At 35.9% G+C, this 26,271-nt stretch overlaps 1 protein-coding gene across 5 annotated transcripts in view; it reads left to right on the forward strand.

Annotated features, from left to right (window-relative positions):
- The window catches only part of ASCC1 (activating signal cointegrator 1 complex subunit 1), a 115,817-nt gene that overhangs the window by 47,497 nt on the left and 42,049 nt on the right, over window positions 1-26,271 (forward strand). For all 5 annotated transcript variants that reach the window (XM_054572642.1, XM_054572639.1, XM_054572640.1 and 2 more), the window contains exon 7: window positions 8,244-8,363. In XM_054572642.1, the coding sequence (XP_054428617.1) occupies window positions 8,244-8,363 (120 nt within the window). The remainder of the gene's footprint in view (window positions 1-8,243; window positions 8,364-26,271) is intronic.

The following is a 26,271-nucleotide window of genomic DNA, read 5'->3' on the forward strand; positions in this document are numbered from 1 at the left end:
GAAATGGGTTATCTGGTTCATTGGGTAAAACAAAGAAAAAGGAATAAAAATTTTTCTCTAGTTATATTGTGTATGACACTGCGTAATATGAGAACTTATTTGTGGGCCACTTCTTTTTTCCATTAATTGTTTTGAAGACAAAATATTTTTCTTGCACAAAATCATTAGGTGATTGGGTTAGCAGTCTGCTCATTCTTTCTGAACCTCAAACAGCAAAGAATACTTCTATGTTTTACTTGCTCAGTAATGAACATAACTGTTCTCTCTTGTTCTTGCTTGAAACTCAAAATAATTTGGTCTTTGTAGTTAGATATTTACAATTTTCCTTGCATAAAAGAAATTTACCTTACAAAGCAGAGCAATTTAGAATGAGTTCTGATAATTTAAATTATACCCAGGTCAATTTTTGCTAAAGAAACTGAAAGCAGCTACATTTTCTTGGCTGCCATTGGGATAGTCCTGCTAAAAATTTAGTTAGGGTGGATAAAATATTTGTTCAGAGAAATATTTGGGTTTTCTTTACCTTATGAAAAATCACTTCACCATGGGAGGACACAGTGAGAACATAGCTATCTGCAATCCAGAAAGAGAGTTCTCACTAGAAATCAAATCAGCAGAACCTTTATCTTGACTTCCCAGCCTCCATATCTGTGAGAATAAATGTCTGTTGTTTCAGCCTCCAAGTGTATGGTATTTTGGTGACTGGCTGAGCAGATTAAGATGCTGTAGCAGTAGTGTTTTCCTCACTGAACCAATTTTTTGCTTTTAGCCTATTGTTCCTCACTGTGTAGCCCTGAATCTGATTTTCTCAGGGTCCTGGAGATTTTATAAGAAACTCATTAAATAAACTGTTATAAAATAAACCTTCTTAAATTAAAAGAAAATCAGGTCACAGGTTTTTAGTCATTGAGAGTTTATCCTGAGCTATGTGAGGATTTAGCTGAGTTCCTCTCTTTTATGTCTCTTGGTGCCTTTTGTGTCTGAATGCCAATCTCAGTCCTTTAAGCATGTTGGGGCTGGTGTGCATAGGTAATGAAGAACAGCCTTAATAGTTCCTAAGAATTTTTGACATGACAGGATGAAAACAGTTATTGTAGTTTTTCAGGTTCAGCAAAGCTTTTGAAATAGGACAAAGTTAGCCTGCCAAAAATCTGCAATGCAGGCAAAAAAACCTATTGAATATGCTCTTTTCAAGAAGCTGGAAAGATTTGAAACTAGCAAATAAAACAGAGCACTCCAGCCCTCTTCTCCCACCTTCCTCTCTGCCACACACACTTGTTTAAAAAGTATACAATGCAAAATTAATTTATTTCTGAGGAGGGTGAGAATCAGAATTGGTTGGATCGATTAGAAACGCTTTCTTCTCCTAAAAGGAGGAAATATCTCCTTTAAAAAAAAGATACTCATATTACAGCTCTGGTGAGTAAAATACATCATGTAACATTTTTTCCTTTATTCTTGCTCTTTGATGTCAGTCTTTATACTTTATATATTCAATAAATAATGTTATTTCTAACCTGAATTTTTTTTACCATGTGAATATCTTAAATTAAAATATAAAAAATGAAAACATTAAACATTAATAGTCCAGTGTATAATGTAACTATAGTTTAATTTTATGGCTTTTAAAATTAAAACATTAAATGTGGCTTTATTTGAGTTTAATTAAAAATGTGGTGCTACATAGGTACTTTAAAGAAATGACTGATTGACTATTTGTTTTAAATTGGTAGGTAGTTTTTGAGTTTAAGGATGTTGCCTGATGAGAAACAGAACTTTGATTTCAATTCTTAGGCTAAAGACTAGTGTAGCTATATAGAATTACTCACAGTGAATTTTTCATGTGTTCTGTAAATGCTGAAGCTCTGAATGTGTCCCTTGCGACCTTTCTTTGTGAAATGTAGAGCACAAGCAGTGCAGGGGCTCTGAGGATACAGCCCGACAAATGGGCAGCACTTCTGTAGCTCCAGTATCACTCTCCTCATGCTGAAGTGTTCCCAGTAGGCCTGAGGTTAAACCAATCCAGTTAAAAAGGGACAAAGAAGGAAGGGAGGAGGAAAAATACCCATGGACAAATGTTAGTTCCTAATTATTATTGCCTCAGATGTCACCTAATTGAAAGAATGGTGTTCCAGGTGCAATAGTTTGGTCACCAAGACAGGACATTTATCAGGCAAACCATTCGATTTCTCTCCTGCACTTTAATGTCCCTCTTGATAAATCCTATGGATAAATTGAAAAAGTTTCTGTTTCTACTTACAAGGCAGGCTATGGACCCTGTTTCATTATTTCAATTTTTTTATTCGTACCCCATCTAATTCCAAGGATTTGAGGTAGTTTATTATAGTGAGGATGTATATACAAAAGAAATTAAAGTCAGAGAGCTCAAAAACTAAAACAGTGGAATGGGGAAAAAGTTCTACCCGAAAACTAAGGCAAGATAATTGTACTTGCACGTTAAAATTTAGTACAGTTCTTGAGCACCATTATACTTGAACTAAATTCCAGAAAGAAACACAGCAATTAATATAGTTCTTAGCTGATAAAAAGGAACATAACTTTTTAGGAGAGAATCTTTTTTCTGGTTCTTATTTCAAGAAAAACTGGTTGTGTAAATCTTAACATAAATAAACCAGAATGATGGTAAGCAGTATCTTCAGTTGTTTTGCAGAAGATACAAAAACATTGTTCATGTTGCTTTTTCTTGTATTAACCTCTGTAAGTTGAGGATATAACATTAAGAATTAACCCAGTAAAAATATTTTCATGGGAAACTAAACGAATGGTGTGGTGCTTTCTGATGACCTAACTAGCACTGTTAAAGCTGAAAACTGTAGAGGAATGTATGGTTAGTACTAAACTGTTTTTTAAAAAATGTTTTATTGACAGCACTTTGATAGGATTGAATGGCAGTCTTTCATATTGAATTTTTTGGCTCTTACTTGGAATGGAGATACACTGTATTATTGATTGAAGCTTAAGGCCTCAGATAATAGTTCAGAGCTTGGCCTTTGTTTTTGGAATATCCACTTATTAGAGGTAGTTACAGGATACTTATCATCAAGGCAGTAATTTTTCTTTTTCATATATTTGTCTAAAGTAGTTCAGTTATTTAGTTTCTTACTGAGAAAAATTCTAGTCTTGTGCAATAATATGGTCTTGAAATTCTAAAGGAATCTTCACCATTAGGATTCCTAGGATACAAAGAGTCTTTCATGGCTTTAGTTAAATATCAAGAGAACTTTTTTATTTTGCCTTTTTGTAATTGTCTTTTGGTGGATCCTAGCACCTTTTTGTTTTTGAGCCAGTACCACATTTTATTCAATAACAATATAACACATGTCCACATTCTTCTCAAAATTGTTCAGAACAGCTTCTCATTTTATATTAGAACATCCAGTCAGTGTTTGCCAGAGATTTATGGAGTACCAGTTTTATATAAGGCACTGTGGCAGGTGCGGGGGATGTAGGAGTGGACAGGATGGATAGCGTCCCGGGCTTGGACTCGCGGGGCTTGGAGAAGGCTGTGTGTGGTGAGCTGATTTTCAGCTGGGTTTCAGACAGGCACAGCAAAGCCTTTTCTGGTTGAAGTTGGTATAATCCTACTGATGGGGTCTGTGAAGAAAGCAGGATGGTGGGTTTTACTTAACATGAAAGTAATACACGTTAGTTTTAGAAAAGCCAAAAATTTCAGATAAACAAAAATATCACTTGTAATCTTATCACTTAAAGATAATTACCATGAACACTTTGGAGTATATACTCTGATCCTTTTTAAAAATATGCATGTATGTATTTTTTCTTTGAGGTATAAGTTACTTAGAGTAAAATGCACAAATATTAAGTGTAGTCAATGAATTAAGACAAATGTATTCACCCATGTAACCACACCCAAATGAAGATGTAGAACATTGCCACACCTTATGAAGTTCCTTTATGTTTGTCCTTTTCCAGTAAATTCACTCATTCAAGGAGTAACTGCCATTCTCCTTTGTATTACCATAGAGTAATCTTGCTGTTCTTTAGTGTCTCATATATTGAATTGTTTGGCATATATACTTTTTTGTGTGTGGCTTCTTTTTCATATTTTTAAAATCATAACTTTTAATAATATATTGTTCAAAATTTTAAAGGGACAAAGGATATGCATTAAAGAGTTTTCTTCCCCCTGCTATCCTGCCAAGCACCCTGCTGTCTTCTCTAAAGGCAACAGATACTGTAGTGTTTTTGTATCCTTCCAGAGATTTTAAGTATGTACAAGCAAGTATATATATGTATATATATCCTGTATTATTCCCATTTTTGCATAAATAGTAGTATAGTATGCACATTGTTGTGTACTTTTTTTTAAACTTAAAAAGATAATCATTACTTTTTAGTACCTAAAAAGCTATCTTAGTCATGAATGGCTTATTTACGGCCCATAGTATTGTGATTTATTTAATTAGTCCTGTGTTACTGGACATTCAGTCTGTTGCAGTCTTCTGCTCCTCCAAACAATACATCAGTCAAAACCCTATTGCATCTTATCAGGAGACATGTGTTATTTGGTGGTTTCTTTTTGTGTATGTGTGTGATAAGCTTGGTCAGTGAATTTGGGAGTGGTGCCTGATCCATTGTTTATTGAGATCTCTTATTGTTTTTTAATTTTTAATTTTTAAATCATGTTGATTCTATTACAGTTGTCTCAGTTTTTCCCCCTTTGCCCTCCTCACCCATCCCCCCCCCCAAATAGTCAGTTCCCACTCTATTGTCCATGTCCGTGGGTCATTCATACATGTTCTTTGTTTAGTCCCTTCTCCTTCTTTCCACCATTGTCCTCTTTCCCCATCCTCTCTGGTCACTTTCAGCCTGTTCCATGTTTCCATGCCTGTGCTTTATTTTGTTCATTAGTTTATTTCGTTGAATAGATTCCACTTATAGGTGAGATCATACGGTATTTGTCCTTCACTGACTGGCTTATTTCACTTAGCATAATACTCTCCAGTTCCATCCATGTTGTCACAAAAGGTAGGAGTTCCTTATTTCTTTCTTTTTTTAAATGCAGATTGACTTTATTTATTTATTTTTTAAAATGTCAATATCCATGATAAAATATTAAAAATTTAAATCCATTATAAAGTCTCAGCAATTAAAACAATATGACAGCAGCACAGAAATAATCAAGTAGATCGATGAAATAAAAAGAACGTTCTGGAAAAAAAGTATGTATCAGTCTAGCAATGTAATATGTGATTAAATTGATATTTCAACTCAATGGGGAAAATAAGGCTTATTCAACAAATAAGGTGCATGGACCACTATTACTTGAAATAAAACAAATATAGAGCGCTATCTCACACATTATACAACAAATATTCAGATGAGTTAAAAATAAACATGTAAAATCTAAGGAGTTTTAGGAGAAAATAGAGGATAATATTTTTCTTACCCTGAAGTAAAATACTCAAACCCAGAAGCTATAAATAAAATATTGACATTCTGGCTATATTAAACATTTAAGACTATATAGTAATATACATATAAAAAAAGTTAAAGGACAAGCAATAGAATAGGAAAGTATTTGCAACACATCTAAAAAAGGGTTAATAGTTTTGTTTTGTTTCTTTAGGGAAAAAACACTACAGACATTAAATCAAAAAGTGGATAAAGAATACCAAAAAGTCACTTAAAGCTTTTTAAAAATAGGCAAGAAATATACAAAAACAGGTTTAATTTTAACAGATAATAAAGGAACAATTGAAGTAACACATCATTGTCACAATCAAATAAATAGTATTAAAAATATTGGTAATATCAAGTATTGGTGACTGTGAAAGGAACTGGGTATTCATAGATTCTATTTCTTTCTCTTAAAGCAGTCCCTTTAGCTTATCTTGCAATGCTTGTTTGCTGGAGGTGTATTCTTTTAGCCTTCTTTTGTCAGGGAAACTCCTTATTTTGCCTTCCATTTTAATGGATAGACTTGCTGGATAGAGCAGTCTTGGTTGCAGGCCTTTGCTTTGATGAAAATTTGGCATACTTGGAATATTTCTTGCCATTCCCTTCTGGCTTATAGTATTTCTGTTGAGGAGTCAGCTGCTAGCCATACTGGGTCACTACCTCTTTCCCCCTTGCTTCCTTTAGGATTCTCTGTCTTTGATATTTGCCATTTAAAGATGATTTGTCTTGGAGGGGGCCTCATTGGGTTCCTCTTGAATGGGACCCTCTGTGCTTCCTGGACTTGTGTGACTTTTTCTCTCCTCCAATTGGGGAAGTTTTCCATCATTACTTTTTCCAACAGGTTCTCTATTCCTTGCTCCTCTTCTCCTTCTGGTATCCCTATTATACAGATATGATTATGTTTCAGGTTGTCCTGCCTTTCCCTAAATGCCTCTTCATTCTTGAGTCTTTTTTCATTTTCTTGCTTTTTCTGGGAACTGTTTTCTACTTTATCCTCCAGCTCGCTGATTCGTTCCTCTGCTTCATCTAGCCTGCTTTTGATTCCTTCTACTGTGTTATTCAATTCAGAAATTGTATTCTTCATTTCCTCTTGTCTCTTATTGATAATTTCTATGTCCTTTTTCATGGTGATGTAGTTTTCAGTAAGTTCCTCATAGTTTCCCTGTAGTTTTTGGTAATTCTCTCTGAACTCACTGAGCTCATTGAGCTTCCTTAGAACCGTTGTTCGGAACTCAATATCTGATAGTTTGCTTGCCTCTATTTCATTTAGTTCTCTTTCTGGGGATTCCTCCTTTCCCTTTGACTGGGGTTGTTTCTTTTTCTTCCCATTGTTTGTGAGACTCTTCTTTTTTGCCTCCTCTTCTTAAATTGATCTGTCTTGAGTTCCTCACTGTGTGGTGTGAATTTCTATGGTAGGAGACATCTGTTTTTTCTTTCTGGATCTGCCTCTGATGATGTCAGAGGTTGACCCTGTCTGACCTTAGGGAGTCTATTTGAGACTTCCAAGAATCTACTGTTTCTGGCTGGCTCCTTCAGCTGTTAATCTAGTCACTCTGTACTCCGTAGGCTGGCTTAGACACCGCAGGGCAGGGCAGTCCCTCCTGGGGGTGGGGTTCTTGGGTCCTCTCACTTTGATGCCACTCAGGGGAGTGGTCTGCCTGAGCCAGGTGGCTGTTGCTGTGTGAGGGAGGAGTCAGCACCGGGATCCCGCCAGCTACTCTCTCCGTTCTTTCTCCAAAGGCTCCGTCTCCAGTCTCTCCTCAAGTGTCTCTAGACCACACTGCGCCCCTTTAGCCAGGGATCGATTCAAAATGTGTTGTGGGCTGGAGATCCCCGCTTATGGTTTAAACCCCACTCTTCTCAGGGGGATCCAACTGGCCATTTCAATATCCTTTTGGTGCTGCTGCCTGTGGGCGCCCCACCCACTTTCTCGAGTCTCTACCACACTCCTTACTAGTTAGGTTGTGCTAAAGCTGACTCTTCTGTCTGTCTGAGGTTATAAGGCTCCTCTCTAGCTATTGTTCAGTTGTTTGTTCCAGGTGATTTCTCCACAATTTAGTTGTAATTCCAGGTTGGTCCTGGGAGGAGGTCAGTGTGACTTCCCGTCACTCCTCCGCCATCTTGATTCTCCTAGAGATCTCTTTTAGAAGGATCTCTTTACATTTTCTCTAACCTTTTGCCTAAGTTTTAGCAGCCATTGGTGATCTTGCTTAGATCCATTATTTTATCAGGAGTTGAAAAATGGTGATACTGTAATTCTTAATACTTCTGCATTCATCAGTAGAAATTCTGTAAAGAACCGTCCTTTATCAGCTATCAGTTGCATATGTAGCTAAATTATTTCCTTAGGGTTCACTCATAAATTGAATTGTCTGTGCAAAGGGTTTTTCTTCTTGAAGGCGTTTTATAAATATTGCCGAATTGCTCTTAATAACGATGTGATATTAGCTTATAGCTCCATCATTGTTATATGAGTGAAATACTGTTCGCAGCTTGTAAAAATGATGATGGAAAACCTCAGAGGTGGGCAACGAAGTAAATGTCTTTGTCAGTTAGAACTGTTATTGCTTGACTTTTTCTTAGAGAATGCTAGAGTGATTTCAGAAATACCAGTGTTTCTAGTTTGTGTGTATTAAACCTGTATTAATTTTGAAATTAGGATAGATAATGTTGTTAGTAAAAAACCCCAACAACTTCGTTTTTGTCAAGTTTGACTATGTATATTAACCATGATTCAAAATATGTTATAATAGCCCCCTTAGCTTAAATAATGATAATAATCTAATCATTTTCCTTTGCAGCAACATTTCTGGGGGCAAACCCCTGGAAGTAGAGATGGAAGGGATAGAATACATGAATGATGATCCTGGCATGGTGGATGTTCTTTATGCCAAAGTTCATATGAAAGATGGCTCCAACAGGTATGTATCCGGAATACTTTGTTTCAATCAAGAGGTGCTTAAAAGCATCCCTGGAAATTCAACTAGTTTTTGTTCCTTTTCTTTGAGATCTTCTTATTGCAAAGAGTGTGCCCTCCCTTCCTCCCTCCCTCCCTCCCTCCCTCCCTCCCTTCCTTCCTTCCTTCCTTCCTTCCTTCCTTCCTTCCTTCCTTCCTTCCTTCCTTCCTTCCTTCCTATAGTAAGCTGATATCTTGAAAAAGGAATTTGTTGTAGGAAAAAGTATTTTAGTCTGATAATTATTAAGTTACTTGGGTGGTGGATATTGATAGTAGCAATCTAGTTTTACGGAACTCAGTGCTTTCTTCATGTTTTCCAGGATAATAATAGGTAGGAAGGGTGGCATTTTAGGATGTTATAGTTACAAAAGTGAAATAATGCAGATCTAGTGACTTCCTGGACAAAACAGTGGTAACCATATCAACATCCTAAGATTATTAGGATTGAATTAATATATATAAATGCTTTAGAACAGTGCTTGGCACCTACTAACTCATCAAAACATAAATCAGCCCTAGCTGGTGTGGCTTAGTGGATTGAGTGCCGGCCAGTGAACCAAAGGGTTGCTGATTCAATTCCCAGTCAGTGCAGATGACTGGGTTGCCGGCCAGGTCTCCAGTAGGGGGCATGTGAGAGGCAACCACACATTGATGTTTCCCTCGCATTCTCCCTCCCTTCTCCTCTTTCTAAAAATAAATAAATAAAATCTTTAAAAACTACATCAAAAAAATGTTTACTCTTGTTATTACCACACCTAGATTCCTTTTAGGGATTCCCAGTCTGCAATCCAGGGCATTTCTAAGGCTATATTAGGTATCCAGAGCCATTTCCAATATTAAGAACTTTAGTGAGCAGAGGAAGCCAATTTGAATTAGAAGTTTGTGTTTTGTGTGATTTTTTTTCATTAGGGCAGGATAGAACAGAGCTCACAGTGAGCCAGAAACTGTCTAGAGAAAACCTTTGTCTCCAGGCAGGGCCCCAAATTGATTCGCTTTCCTAGAGGATTGCTTGTAACTTTTCTTATCACATTTTGAATTGATAATCTCAATTATCTCATGTCTCAGTCCAATTGGAAGTGAATTTTGAGGGGAAGGGAAGACAAATGGTATAAAATCACTTTTTTGTGTGTGTCCTGGACCATCTGGCATGTGTCTAAAGGGCATACTAATGACACTGTGACATCGTATACTAGGATATTTCAGACATTTCTGCCAGGTTAAAATTTGATACCTCTTTGGATTATTTACATTGTATTTTAAGTCATAGGTATCCAAATACCTTTACCATGTTGTGAAACTACTGTGTATGGGATAGATTACTTTTGAACTTTGTGAGCAGAAACAATGGATAAGATTGCAGTTCTCAGACCTTTTGGTTTCATAAATCTCTTCAGTTTCTTAAGAATTATTGAATGGCCCAAAGAGCTTTTCTTTATATAGGTTATATAACTATTTACTTTATTAAAAATTAAAACAGAAATTTAAGATTTGTTAAATAATAGTATTAACTTTTTTTATATAAATATTTTTCATAAAAATTACTCTATTTTCCAAGCCAAAAATTTTTGTGAGAAGATAAGCATTGTTGTTTTATATTTTTACACATTTCTTCAATAGAAGATGGCTGAGTTTTATCTGCTTCTCTGTTCAATCTATTGTGATACACTGTTTTGATTAGATCATGTAAGAAATGTTGTTGGAAAATTGAGGAGTACTTTAATGACCTTTCCGACAATTGTGGATATTTGATAGTACAGCAAAACTTGAAAGTCATAGTTTTTTAAAGGTCAGTTGTAGTGTGAAATCTGAAATTATATTAATGTATTATATTAATGTAATAATTTCATTATTATATTAAAGTCCATTGGTCTATCTAGTACTTTGCCTGGATCTTTAACTCATGCATTATTTTGTAACATTGATCATTTAGAAAATATTGTTTCACTGAATTATGCAGATCTTCCAAGTGTTGACACATTTCAATATGTGATATTAAAAATACATGTTAACATCACTATTAATTTCATAACAATCTTTAAGTATTGGGGAGCTTTTAAGTTCATAGTGGCAGAAATGTGTTTTCTAGAATTTGGATTTCCATTTGAATGCTTGAATTTCATTATTGGTTGAAAATACTGGTAATTTTTTTTTGAAGTTCTTTTTTGAAAAAAAAGTCTGCTAAATACCCAAGTCCAAATAACTATAATTTATTAGTCGATTGTTTTTTCAAGTAAAAATTGTGTTACATGGACAGAGAGGCTAGTTTAGCTCACAACTCAAATATATTCCTCCACAAGTGCTTTTCCTCCAGATAGCTATTTCTTTGTACAGTCCAAGTGCTCTATACATACTGCCAGTTTCATCACAAAGATTAAAAAGGCATGTACTCAAGGACTGAGATTTAATAACATTATTTTTACTGCTTCATTAAGGATAAATGAAACTGGCTTCTTTTTTTATTTTTAAACTGTGACTATATAATGAAGAATATAGTACTGCTAGTACAATTTGATGCTACTGCCTTAATTTTTGTTAAGGTACCAGTAGATTTATCATTGCTTTTTCACTGCAAATGTCATTGCAGTGAAAAAGGCAAATAATGTCATATAACTATTATAAAAATAGTTCTGACCAAACAGACCTCCTAAAGAGTCAGCTCATGACCAACCTTTGATTTTGTTACTGGAAAGGGGTCCAGGCTCAGAGCGGGTCTCCCTAAGGTCAGCCAGTAGCGTGTTGGTTCTCAACTTCATGCAGGAAAGATTTCACTGAACGAGTCCAAGTGATTTGTAGAGTACATTTATTAAAGCTGGGATCAGTGATACAAGGATGGGCTTAGGATAGAAGAAGTAATAGGAGGGAATAGGAGGGAGACTGCGGGGTGTGGGGGGCGCTGCTATTTTGGTGCTCTTGAAACGTTATGGAAAGAAGTGAGCCAAGGCAGGGCTGCTGTCAGTTCACTTGAGAGTCAGAGAAAAGGGAACCTTGTGGACAGGTTCAGGGGGTTAGTCAGGGATGAACTGCCACTGCCCATTGCTCCCCTGGTTGTAAGTCTTCTGAGGACCCTTTAATGTTTAGGAGAAAGAAAATTCACTGGAAAAGGAGATTTGAGTTTGTGTTCCCCAGAGAGGGCCCTCATTGGATTCTTTGTCTTGAGGAGTTTTTAATCTGCTTTCCAAAGGTGGGGATTTTAGGGGAGGTCTCAGGGGAGATTTCAATAGAAGACTCATCAGCTTTTCCAGCATTGTGGACTCCGCTGATTGCTCAGGCCCAGGGCAGGGATCTAAACCTTGTGACCAGCCATATGCCTAGGGAGGAAAGGCCACCCTGGGAGTGAAGTCCGTCACCAGTTGTGCGGGTTGCTAGGCATGGGTGGGGGGCCTCTGCCCTGGTGACCTTCTCTATCTGGTTGTAAATCGTTCCACCAGTCTGTTTAGCTGTCTCAGTGTCCCCATTCCCCTTGCCAAGGAATTTTCCTAGCTTCTTATAAACTTGTCTTGATCTAACTAGGATTTTATTTCTAACATTTAAGATTGCACTGTTTCCAGGGAAGATTATGCCTAACTTTTGTTCAGCAATTACTTGTGTCTGGCACTGTACTTAGATTGTATTATCTCCATTTTATCTTTACAGTATCTGTATAAGATAGGTGCAATTATTAGGCCCATTTGATTGATCAGGAAGGTTCAGAGAGTTTAAGTAACTTGACTGAGGGACACAGATAGCTCTGAACCCCTATGCCATTATAAAGGTTCTCAGTGTGTGTGTGCTAGGTTGAGTAGGACAGACCGTGTTCTAATTTTTATTTCTAGAGTAAAATGGAAAATTGTAACCCACATTATTTTGAAAGTGATAAAATTCTTTTTATTGATTGGTTGGTTGGTTGATTGATTTTGAGAGAGAGAGAGAGAGAGAGGCAAAGAAACATTAATTTGTTGTTCCACTTATTTATGCATTCACTGGTTCTTGTATGTGCTCTGACCGGGGATTGAACCCTCAACTTTGGTGTATCAGGAGAATGCTCTAGCCAACTGAGCTACCTGGCCATGGCAGTGATAGAATTCACATAATATAAAATTCACCATTTTAACCATTTTAAAGTATGCAATTCAGTGTGTTGACATAAGAACACCCAAATCTGTAGAAAATTTTTGTAAGAGTTTATTTAAGTCAGTCTGGTGATATATGCCAAGGAGCAAGATCTCAGATACTCCAGAGAGAATAACAGTTTTGCAGCAGCTTTTATGTATTTGAAATTAAGGAGGGAGGGGATATTAGGAAGATTGGAGAAGGCATGGGGGGTATTGGATTACCGGACAATTAACAATATTATATGCTCTCTTGAGAGTTAATATCCCTTTGGAGGAGCATTCCAGTATTTCAAGGGTGTGTTAACCTAGATGCTCAAGAAAAATGGACAAGGCCTTTCACTAAAAAAGTTATAGGCCTGGGGCATGACTACCAACCATGACCTGCCCAGTTAGGAATTTATGATCAGATCAACCTGTAAGGTTACTTCCCATGAACAACCCCCTCCCCCCCCAATTCACTCTGGCAACCACTAATATACTGACTGTATAGATTTGCCTAGTCTGGATATTTCCTGAGAATGGAACCATACAATATATGGCCTTTTCTGTCTGGCTTCTTTCATTCTGTGAAATGTTTTCAACATGAGTTCATGGTGTAGCATGTATCAGTGTTTCATTTCTTTTTATGACTGAGTAATATTTCATTGTATGGAAATACTACATTTTGCTTATCTGTTCATAGTTGATGGACTTTTGGGTTGTTTCTGCCTTTTGCCTGTTGTGAATAGAGCTGTTTCCAATTCTTTTGCGCTGACTCACTTTTTAAATAATTAAAGTTGGAGTTTTAATTTCTTTGATTAACCTTGTAACTTTATAGAGCATCATAGCCATTCATCCTGACTTCTCTTAATTTGTTTCCTTATCCTCTGTTACAAGATTTGCTTAATTTTTTTCAGTACTAGTGTAAACTTTACTTTTGTAAGACTAATATCTGTGATAGTCTTAATAGACATGTAGCTAGTGTGAAGCTATATGAAAAATTTACATGGGGTTACAGGGTTTCATGAGATAAAATAATGAATATTTACTAATTTAGAGCTTCAGGTCTGTTTTAACATATATATGTTATAGGCTTTACAGTTTTAATTTATTCTATTCTTGGTGGCCCACAGAGGGGAAAAAGCGGTCACTGAGAAAGGATGATAAAATCATTGACTTGAGTGTTTCCAACTAGATAATGTTTACCTTTTGCTTTTAATGATTAGACCCTTGGTTCTATAGAAGGTCTTCAAGTATGGAAAACTATTAGTTAACCTAATATTTGTTAACCTAAAAATAAATGCGAGAAGCCAAAGTGAGAGGCAACAAGCATTTTTTTTTTTTTTTTTTTTTTTTGAGATCCAAAAGAATAGCTATTTGGGAAGCACTGATTCAGGCAGAAAGCCAATTATTTGAATGCCTTCTTTGTGCAAATAGTGTTCCTAATAAGGATGCCAAGGAAAAGGATAACAATTATAACAATTGCATCAGTAGAAGGAAGGCATTTCTCTAGGTGCAGATAAGCTAACACAGAGCTGCTAATTCAAAAGAATGTCCTAAGTTTTCAGTTCAGTAGTCATCATAACTGCTTTCTTGTTATCTTTGCAAACAGTTGTTTGGGATACAATGTTGCTTTAGGCTTAGTCCAAAGGTTAGTTTGCACAGTTTAAACTGTTCCAAAGATTTAAGGAGTAAGACACCCAACGCCACTCTTCTGGGATGGTGGCAGCTCTGACTCCATTTTTTCCTTTTTAAGATTTTATTTATTTATTTTCAGAGAGAGGGGAAGAGACTGAGAAAGGGAGGTAGAGAAACATCCATGTGAGAGGGAAACATTGATTAGTTGCCTCTTGTATGCGCCCCAATCAGGGACCAAACCCACAACCTAGGCATGTGCCCCAACTGGAAATTGAACCGACAGCCTTTCATTTTGCAGGATGACACCCAACCAACTGAGCCACAGCAGTCAGGTCAGCTCAGTTTAAAGTGGCTCTGTTTATATTATTTTTTAAAAATTGGGAGAAAAATAAGAGCTATAGAAGCTAGATGTCTTTTTAAGACAATACTCAGACACAATTTGTACCCACATTAATGAAAAGGTAAGGGCTCAGAAGGTTGAGAACACACTTTATGTTGCCACAGATCCAGCACTTAAATATTCTGTACACTTCTGTTGTCAAGGCCTTGTAAGTTGCAAGGTCTTGTGAAATGTCCACTGAATCCACTAGTGTGATCAATAAAGAATGTTTTTGTGTAAATTCCACCTCTTTTACTGCTGTATTTTATTTTTTTCTATTTGTCATTCCTCTTTCACATGAGACACATTTGTGTTACTTCAAAAAGATTTAAAAATTCTCCTCCCCAAATCTGTAGTATCTGAGGGGCATGTATACCTCTTATTTAATTCAATATTAAAATTATTTGAATGCTTTCTTTGTGCAAAGTATTTTGCTAGGCCATGTAAATTGATATAGAATTTAGTAAGCATGACCCTGTTTTTAAGGAACATTCAATCTTTTACTTTTTTTTATGTGAGGAGACACAGCTCAATATAAGAGACATGAAGGAGAGACAACATTATAATAAAAATACAAACATTCAACTCTCTTTGTGTGATTTCATATATATTAAATCAAAGATTCTCTTAAAATGATTGATTGGTGTGAGTGTGAAGTGCTTGACCTTTAAAAGGATGGCGCCACTTAGGTCAAATTTTTTTCTTCCGGAAACAGTGGACAATGTAGCTGTACTTACTGATGCATCCTTGGGTTTTATAAAGCATGACTGGATAAAGAATTTGTGTTCAACCTTTTATTCATTACTTAATTACTTAGTAGTTAGCTATTGCTAAGAGTTAAGTGTTGAACACAGTGGCTATTCTGTTCTGTCTGTTACTCTCTCAAGACTCCATCCATGCCCCTCTCACATGGCTTTCTCACATTTTACTGAGCACATGAAGCCAGTTCATCACTCTCCTTACTTTTTCCTTCACAATCCACCTATTTTCATTGTACCCATCCCATTCAGTTTCACTTTCTTCCTGAAGAATGGCATACAGTATCTCTGATGATGCTAATCCCTTTACTTATTCTGTGAACCCATTCTTTCTTATCCCCTCAGACACCTATCACCATCAGTTTTTTCACCCTAGAGGGCATTTCCAGTCCCCTTTTCAAACTTCAGGTGTTTTTCAAATGGCCTGTATGTAAGGTTCAGTAGACCCTAGGGCTCTGTCTTGAGGAGGAGGCAGACGTCAGTAATTAAAGTACACTGGGGTGAGGGCCAAGATTGAGGTTCTAGGGGTGCATAGGTGGGCAGCAAAACTATGTCCTTCTGTGTGCAAATATTGTAAGGGGGGGGGGCTTTAGAGAGGAGGTTTCTTGACTGAATAAGGAGTTTGCAGGCTGAGAGAGTAGTATTTTAGGAAAAGGGAATAATAGCAAGTGCAGCTCTAGAAGCACTGTTACATGCCATGTAAAGAGATGGGTTTTCTTTTGGTCATTTTTTTATTTAACAAAAATTTATTGAATGCCCACTTTGTGCCAGGCACTGTGCCATGCTGTGAATATAAAATGGTTAATAAAGCCAGACATAGTCATTGTCCCCATGTAGTGTATAGACTAATGGAGAAAACAGATGTTAACAAATAACACATATATATGTAATTGCGAAGTGCAATAAAGACAAAGCAGGGAGGGGAATGGTGCTCTGCTAAAGAGAGGAAACATGACTGAGGTGGGCAGTGTCAAGAAAAACCTCTCTAAGGAATTGCTATTGCAAGGAGATCTAAAGGAGTTTATAGTCAGAGGGGGTGGGGAGGCTATCCTCCTCTTTTGTTCTAGGCAAAAAAAAAAAAAAAAAAAAAAGCAAAGTAAAAGCCCCGAGGCAAGAAAAAGCCTAGCAAATTCCAGGTATAGATGAGGTATAATGAAAGAGAGGTAGAATGATACGAGTGGCCATGTAAAGACTTTAGAGGGGCTTGGGTTGAGGCAGTAGCAATAGATAAGAGAAAAAAGATTAAATACAAGTAGAATAAATAAAAAGAAATCTGTATCAAGATAAATCATAATGGAACTGCAGAACACTAAAGACAAATCTTAAGTCACCTACAAAGGATAGACAATTACAACAACAGTGGATTTCTCAGAATCAACAACAGAAGCCAAAAGACAGCAGAATATTTTCTAGAGAAAATAATGGTCAACTTGGAATTGTTTATTTAGGAAAAATAATTTTATAAACAAAGGTGGAATAAAACTAAACTTATAGGTGAACAAAAACTCAGAAACTCAGAGAATTTATCACCATGGGATATCTGCAGAAAAGGAACTTCTAAAGGACATATTTCAAGAAAAGGAAAATGAATCAGAAACTTTGAGATGCACAAAGGAATAATGAATTCTTAAAATGGCAAACATTGTGTATGTAATTGGGAGAATTTTAAAGAATGATAGAATTAACGTTGCCCAACTAACATAAATGTCAGCTAACAGCATGCAAGTCAGGACTAACAGGAATTCTGGAAGTACTTTAGAGAATTTTTATTATTTGGGAGAGGGTTGTTAAGATATTATTTAACTTTGTTAAGCTAAATATGGATAGTAATATTTCACAAATAAGTCTGAAATAGTGGGAATAAATTCCAAAGAAATAGAAAAAGGAAAGGGAACAAATACAAATTCAACCCAAGTAAGGGTAAGAAGTGTGGGAAAGAAGTGGAATGAGTAGAAATTAAAAAGTAAAATGGTAGAAGGAAGTCCAGACATACAATACTTACATGTTAATGAAATAAACTCACCATTTAAGAAAAGTATCATAAGATTAGACGTAAAGAAAATTCAGTTATGTGTTATTTACAAGAGATACATCCATAGCATAAAGTTGTGGAGTTCAGAACAGGCCTCCCCAAAATGTGCTGCTTTGCCATGTGAATTATTTTGGGCTGAAGGCAATTTAGACCTTGCAGGTTCATGAGAAACTTTTACCTCTTCCTTAAAGAATTTAAATTAGGGACCTTGCCCATAATAAGATTTATCACCAGAAATAACTTTTTATTACCTATCTGTACGGCAGGGCAAACTTCTAATTACCCAACATCTGCTCTTCTTACTGTCCTTCTAATGACTTTCCTCCTCCCTCAAGCTCCCAAGGTACTTCACCTCATAATATGATGAATGTCATATAATATCTCATTTTCCCTTTCTGTCTTTGAACGTCTTACATACGTGGGAGTCTCTGATGCTCTCATGTATGTGGGGTTCCCATATATATGTATGTAATTAAATTTGATTATTTTCTCTTATTAAACAGACTCAGTTAGATTTAATTATAAGACCAGCCAAAAAGAACCTTAAAGGGTAGAGAAAAGTTTCCTTCTGCCCTCACAGTTGAAATAATAGAGAGGAAAAAGATATAGTAGGCAAGTAGCAAAAGAAAGTTATCCTAACAGAATGAATATCAAACATTTTAGGCTTAAAGAAAAAAATGCATTATTAGCAATAGAGAGGACTATTTCATAATGATAAAAGGTTCAATTTACCAGGAAGATGTAATGTAAATTTGTATGAAGCAAATAGAAAAGCCTCAAAGTAGCTTAAGCCAAATTTGTATAATTAATATTTTGGGGCAGGAGGAATTGAGAAACCTGACATTATAGGAAGAGATTGTAACATTTTCCAAGTATTGGTAGGTCAAGCAGCTATAAAATCAGTAAAGATAAGGAAGAGTTTAACAAATAACAAATTTAATGTAATAGTCATCTGTGGAATTATATACTTATCATTAAAGAATTCATGTTCTTTTCAGGCTCATGAATCAATTGAAGCAAATTGATTACATAGTAGGTCATAAAGTAAGGCTTAATAAATCTCAGTGAGTTGGTATCTAACAAATTACATTTTCTGACCAGAAATAAAACAAAGTTATCTACAGTTTTCAAGTTATTAGAGATTATAAAGAGAGTTTGGCAAAATGATTTGTTATAAAATCAATTGCTTTTCTATACACCAGAAGCAAACACAAAACAACTTTAAAAAAAGACATCATCCATTTATAGTAGCGACAAAGACTATAAGGTACTTAGGAATAAATATAACAAAGTATGTGCAAAAACCTTTATGCAGGATATTATAAGTAAATTGAGACTCCCCTATGTTCAGTAATAGACTTACTTTCATAAAGATGTCAGTTCTCCCCAAATGGTTCTATATAAATTTAATACAAGTATATACTACATATATAATTGAAATGAAGAACAGAATGGGGAAATATTTAAAAGCCATTACAGTAATTCAGGTAAGAAGCCAAGACCTGAACTAGAAGAGTAACAGTGAGAACTGATTGCAAGAATAATATCTGCTTAATTTAGCAATTTTCTGAAAGTGAAGTGTAGGAATGAATATGATACATTACGTCAAAGCTGATATACCTCAAGAGTGCAAAGATGAATTAAGACCAAGATATCTACTGACATTAATATCCTACTTAATAACTAGACATAGAAATAATATCTAAATACATGCCTAAAAAGCTTTTGATGAAATTGAACCTATTTTTTATTAAAATCTTTGAGAAAATAGAAATAGAAAGATATTGCCTAATACGATAAATACCGATTTTAAAGCAAAACTCAACAATCATATTGAATGGTAATATTTACTGAGCTTATTCCCCTTAAAATCAGAAATAAGGCATGGTGGCCCACAATAACCACTACTCTTAATCACATTGTTCTGAAACTTGGCTAATGATACCTAAACTATAAAACAGACAATTGAAAAGAAGATAAAAATTGTCATTATTTGCAGGTAACATAACCATCTACTAAGAAAACTCTAAAATTGACAAGAGAATCTTTAAAAGTGCTAACAAATGGTTAGACAAAATAAATAGTTTAGTACTGACAATATACCAGGCACTCTTTCAGACACCATAAGGGGTACACAAATGGGTAAAATGACCTGACCAGTAATTGGAAGATATGTTGCAATCTCTTCCTATAATGTTGGGTTTCTCAATTTCTCCCCAATACAATATTAATTAAACAAATTTGGCTTGATCTATCGATACTTCCTGGTAAATTGAATATTTTATCATTATGTATTGAATAATAGTCCTCTCTTGCTAATAATGCTTTTTTTTCTTTAAGCCTATCATGTTTGGGGAACTTAAATTTAAGAATTAAACTATTAAAAGAAAACACAAATTTTATTTTTTTAGGTTTTTTTTTAGATTTTATTTATTTTGGAGAGAGAGAAGGGGAGAAAGGAGGAGAGAAACGTCAGTGTAGTGTGTCTTGCATGTCTGGGGACTGAACCTGCAACCCAGGCATGTGCCCTGACCTGGAATTGAACCTGTGAACCTTCGCTTTGTGGGACAGTGCCCAACCAACTGAGCCACACTGGTCAGAGCAAGAAAACACAAATTTTAAAAGTAGGAGAGAACTAAGTAGGTGTTTGATAAGTGACACGAGAAGATCATTTCTGGTAAGAGTATACATTTTTAAAAAAAGCAAATTGGCATTTTATTTCAAGAGTTTTACTTAATACTTCTTGGACTTGCTAATTCTCCCTATGGAAATGTTTCCAAAGGAGTTAATCAAGGTGCATGGACAGATATCTATATGTGGAGATATTTGTTTATAGCACTGTGTATAACAGGAAATACTGGAAATAATCTAAACATTCATCAAAATCATATTGGTGGGGGAAAAAACTAGAGCATTTTTAGAATAGAGAATAATAGGGATTGACTAAAAAGTGTCTCAGGAAAATGGAAAATATTCATTATGGAATATTTACATGATGAGGACAGATTTCAAAACAATTTGTAAATATACAAATACTTTTTTTCTCTTGAAAAAGTAGGAAGAAAGAGCAAGAGAGAACTAAATCAGTTCATTTGAATACATAAAAATTTTACCATTGGTCATTACTGGATAGTAAATTTTTTTTAGCTTATCTGATATTTTTAAAACATTATTATAATAGACAAGTGTTATACTTGTTCAGCTATACTTGGTGTACTTGGTCAGGTCAAGGTCAGCAGTAATTAGTGTGTATTTGTAAGTGGCAGAATTATGGTTTGACCTAGCTCTGTTTCTTTGTAAAGCCTGTGCCTATTAAGGGGCAGACAAAGGGGATTAAAAATAATTAGAGACAGACTACGTTTTGTTGAAAAGAAGTTTGGTGAAAAGAAAATGAGAGAGGTGTATATATGTGTGTAATTAGAGTTAAATTCTACAACAGTGCAACCCAGCATTACTGTACTGTCTTCCAGTTTGCCATCTTCCTTTCACAGCTAAGCTTCTTCTTTTTACATTGCTTTCTCTATAAAAATCAACCCTTATAGTGGAATAAAATGAAAATTAAATAACTCTCTTCCCCTTTCCCTGACTCTCCCAGTTTTCTTCCCAAATAGGTTATGAGCAGAGCAAACACTGCCGAAGAGTCCTGAACACGAATGGGATCACATTATGCATATTCTACAGTTCATTCTTATGAAATAGTACCTAGGGATGATTTTTATGTCAGTGTGTGTAGATCCTATGAAATACTGCTACATTAGTCCTCCTAAGCTATAGCCTATATACCATGGGGCTCGCTTGCTTAAAAATCTCCCATTATTTTATGTCATCTTTTGCATTAATTCATATTCCTCAGTCTAGTATTTAAGATCTTCTGGTATGAAAACAACTTAATATTTCAGCTTGATATTCCACAATCTTATACTTGCCCCAAGCCCCAACCAACTTCACCTCTTGTCGATGATCCATCTGTCTTCGCTAATATTATTTCTTGTGACTAAAATTTCTCTCATGTGACTCACCTTTTTGTGTCCAAATGGTATTTTTCCTTTTTGCTACCTTTTCTGTTTCTTTTCCCCAATACTAGTACAGTTTTGGGGGCAGAGAGTATGTCTTATTCAGCATTGTGTATTCAGTGCCTTTATAATTCATAGCTTATAGTAGATGTTCAGTGAATTTTTGTTGTTTGCTTGAGTTATTTACTCATTCAGATGATAAACAAAGACAATTTGAGGAGAGTCAGCTTCCTGTCTTCTAAACCCATCCTTATAGTAGTCTATTCTAGTCCCAGCTAAGCTATAGCTTCAACATTTAAATTACTAAAAGTATCTTGACTTGCTTGTGTTATTACCAAAGTTGTCTTTATAGTTTCTTAATAGATTGTATGCTCTTTAATAACCAGGACTATGTTTGCTTAGTTTCTTGTTCTTGTAGTGACTAGCATAATGCCTGTATACAGTAAGCACTCAGGAAATGTTAGATAGAACTGAATTAAATTGGAAAGAAAAAAGCCTGAAATTGGCATTTCCTAGGGAATCAGTGATCATTCAGTAGTGCAGTCCATATCTGTAAAGATGGCTCTGGAATGCTTGAACTTTACAGACCTTTAAACTAAGAGCTTAAATTTACGGCATTAATAAATGGCTTCTGTTTTCAGACCCAAAGCACTATCTAAATTATAACGCTGCATAAGAATAATTTATTATTTTTCTCATAGCAACCCTCTATCATTTTTAATTCACTCATGATGAAGCAAAGGATAGAGAAGCTTTGTGACTCCATTCATAGTTAAACAGGAAAGCATCAATGATGTAGGAATTGAAAGACTATACTTGTTAGGAATATACTGACATAATTATCAAATGTAGTATTCATGACATCAACCTGAAATTTAGTGATTGTACCCAAGTACCCTTAAGTTCTTTTAATAGAAATCCAAAAATATTTGTTGTTTATGAATCCAGGCTTTGTGGAGTACACATTGAATTGATAACAGAGCAAAGAGGCTGCCAGGAGACTTGAATTCTGGTCCCACTGTTTCTGACTTTGAGCAACACGACCTGTTTGTTCTTTGTTTCCTTGTGTAAAGTGAGCAGGTTCGACAAGAACCTAAAAAAATTTTTTTTTATAAAAAAACCCTTTTTTTAATAAAAAAAACTTTTTTTATCCTTACCCAAGGACTTTTTTTTTTTTTGTTTAGAGAGAGTGAGGAAGGGGGGGAGAGAGAGAGAGAGAGAGAGAGAAACATGGATTGGTTGTCCCCTTATACACACCCTGAACTGGGGATTGAACCTGCAACTGGGTTGTGCCCTGCCACCATTTGGTTTATAGAATGGCACTCCAGCCAACTGAGCCACACCAGCTGGGCTAGACAAAAACTTTTTAAAAGACTTTAGTCAATTCAGATTTCTAAGTCAGTAAATTAGTACTTTTAATTTTCCAGAAAGACAAAGCTGGAAACTGGTTTCTTTCATTTAGTCTATTTAATTTCCTTCTTTTAGTATTTCTTGCTCCCTGTTTCTATATAACTGAACTCCCTATCCACTTCTTTTTCTTTAATAGAGGAAAGAGAAAAGTGGGATGTCATTCCATTGTGATTTGTAATTGAAGTGGATTTCACAGTGCTTGCTTATGTTCAGACTTAAGTTATGTTGTAATATTAAGAAATATTTCAAAACTTTATGGTTCTGTGATGGTGTTAGTTAATAAGAAACTTTACACCCAATATACTGTAGGTCTTTGCTTGGAAATCCACATGTACAGTTAATTAAATCCATTAACTACAAAAATCAGAGTTATGTGCAGTGTGAATGTATTTTATTTTCCCCTAAGAATGTAGGAACAAAGTCATTTTCTTGAGTCAGCCCTCTTTCTTCATTCTTATCAATATTTTATTGGCTAGTCCTAATTGCTGGTTTAAACTCCTTTAAAACGTATCTAAAATGGCCCTGGCCAGGTGGCTCAGTTGGATGGAGCATCATCCTGTACACCCAAAGGTTGCAGGTTCAGTCCCCAGTTGAGGGACATAAAAGAAGCAATCAATCAATGTTTCCCTTTCTCTCTCTCCCCCCCACCCCGCCCCTCTCTAAAATCAGTAAACATATCCCTGGGTGAGGATTTTTAAAGAAAGATATTTAAAATGGTATTTTAGAAAAATATGACATGGAAAAATATTAAGTGAAATAAGCAGGTTATAGAAAATGTTTTGCCTTTTTAAAATTGATATGTGCCTGTAGAAAAAGACTTACATTATAAAAACAAAAGATTAAGTGTTTATCTGTGGATGGTGAGATTTTATTTTTCTTTCTTTGCTTTTCTGCATTTTCTATTTTTTTGCTATAATGAACATGTATTCTTTTTGTAATCAGAGAAAAAAAATTTAGATAATTATGTAAGGAAGTGCAACATCTCCCTTCACGGGCTTCCATGCCTTCACTTTTCCCCTTTGTATCTTGCTTCTTGCAAACCCTCTGTGGTTTCCTATGGCCTCCCAAATAGGATTCCCACCCTGCCTGGCCCACAGGAGCATTGACAGCATGGCTTCAGCCTGTTTTTCCATTTTATCACTGCTCTTCCCTCTCTACAGTTTCTCACAAATTCTTGAATATGTTGTATTTTTTTGTATTTAGTCTTTCAGTTTATTGGGGACAAAAATTCTTTTCAAATTTTTAGTGATTGTACCCAAGTACCCTTAAGTTCTTTTAATAGAAATCCAAAAATATTTGTTGTTTATGAATCCAGGCTTTGTGGAGTACACAGTGAATTGATAACAGAGCAAAGAGGCTGCCAGGAGACTTGAATTCAAATCACCTTTAAGTGTTGACTCTAGTATATCAGAAAAGCTACCACTTCTTACCACCTCTACTGCTGCCACCCAGCCACCTGGATTATTGTGACATGCTCCTAACTGCTTTCCTGCTTATATCTTTGCCTCTACTTGACAGCTAGGGATTTCCCTTTAAAATGTTGTTAAATCTTGTTATTCTTCTGCTGAAAATCCTACCCATCTCACTCAGAGGAAAACCCAAAGTCCTTACAAGGGCCTAAGAGCCCTATGGAAGCCCCTTGTTCCTTTTCTTGCTTTACTTTTCTATATCATTGTACTATGCTGATTTTTCCTTTTTTCTTCTTGTCATTCTCTTTCAGCCTCACTGAAGTCTTCTTTTTCTTATTCATCCTTATCAATCGTCTTTGCTGGTTCCTTCTCTGTCCCTTACACAGGACTATCCCATAGGGCTCTGTCCTTAGCTCTCCTCTTGGCTTACCCTGAATTCTCCCTCCCCCTATGACTGCATCTGTCCCATGCTGTTAACTACTGTTTTTGCACTGATGAGTCCCAAATCTGTATCTTTCGCACAGCTTTTTTCATGAACTTTAGACATTATTTCCATCTCTCTCCTACTTGGAGCATGTCCTACTTGATATCCTGTTCAACATATTCAGAAGTGCACTAAGTATTAACAACCTCCCCTCCCAACACAACACAACACAACATAACAATAGCAATTGCTTCTCCACAGCTCCCCACTTTGGACAGTGACCCACATAGTTATTTAGGCAGCCTCTGGGGAGTCACTTTCAACTGCTCCCTCTGCTTTAGCACTGCCATGTCTGAGGACACTTCATTCTCACATTGCTCTTTTGAATCCATTCCCTTGTCTCAGTTTTCATTGCTCCTGCCATAGCTTAGATCTTCAAAAAAGGCAGATCTTCAGCTGCCTTTTTTTTTTTAAAGACTTTATTTATTTATTTTTAGAGAGAAGGGAAGGGAGAAAGAGAGAGAGAAACACACATGATGTATGAGAGCAACAGCAATCAGTGACCTCTCTCACGTCCCCAACTGGGGAGCTGGCCCACAACCCAGGCACGTATCCTGACTGAGAATTGAACTGCTCTCCTTTCAGTCCAGATCATTGCTTGATCCACTGAGCCACATCATCCAGGGCAATAGCACTGTCCTTAAAGCATGTACTCTGAGCCAGACTGAATTGAGTTCTGATTTTGGATGTCCCACATACTAGTCATGTGACATTGGTCAGGTTTCATAACTTCCCTTTGTCTCAATTTCCTCACTGGTAAAATAGGGATAATAATTTTTATGAGGCTTAAATGATTTAATATGAGGCTTAGAATATTACCTGACATATTGTGTTTATTGTTATTTGTACTGTTATAGTACAGCCTAGCTGACTTCTGTACCACTGGTCTCTTTCCCCTTCTCAAACATTTTCCAACCTGCCAGAGTTGGCTTTCAAAAATGGACATATGATCACATATTTCCTCTTTAAAAATTTCTGTGGCTTTTCCAACCACTTATTATATTCAGCTCATCTCCATTGACCCTTTTCTCTCCTTCTCTGTTATAGCTATTTTAAATAATTGGCCATTTTCCAAATAAGCTGTGATCTTGAATGCTGTGGCATCATTGCACATGTTATTTCTTCTGCTTGAAGTCCAGTCCTTCCTTTCCCAGTTTCATCTACAAATCTTAATGATCCTTCAAGACCATGTTTATTTCATATCATTATTTTTATTTTATTTTACTTTAATTTGTTTGTTTACATTCAGTTCTCACTTTTTAATTAATCAAATTCATCAGTTAACCAATCGCAGTCAACTGTTATTGAAAGCCAAGTATAATTATGCTCTGGGAGATACGAGACAAATATAACATGCTCTTAAGGAGCCTATAATCTAGTAGGAGAACAAGAGAGACAACCTTGAAATATTAAGGCACCATTTCTGAGAGTCCTAAGTAGAGCACACCTTGTAAGCAGGGGCAGCATTTCAGAAGACAAAGATCACTGCTCACGTATATGGGGAGAGTAGTGGTGTTAGGGTATAAAGGCTTCGTGGAAAAGTAGGATTTGAATTGGGGCATGGAAAGATGGTACAATTTTCATAGGTGGGGGGAGGGAGGGAGGGAGTGGCCCTTGGGGCCCAGGGAACAGGAGGCACAGAGGTGGCTGTTGTCAAGTTGCTAAGTGGAGGAGGCCTGG

Source organism: Pteronotus mesoamericanus, unplaced genomic scaffold (assembly GCF_021234165.1).
Source record: "Pteronotus mesoamericanus isolate MK-2021 breed Mesoamerican mustached bat unplaced genomic scaffold, CSHL_Meso_final contig_24, whole genome shotgun sequence".
Classification (NCBI taxonomy): Eukaryota; Metazoa; Chordata; class Mammalia; order Chiroptera; family Mormoopidae; genus Pteronotus; species Pteronotus mesoamericanus.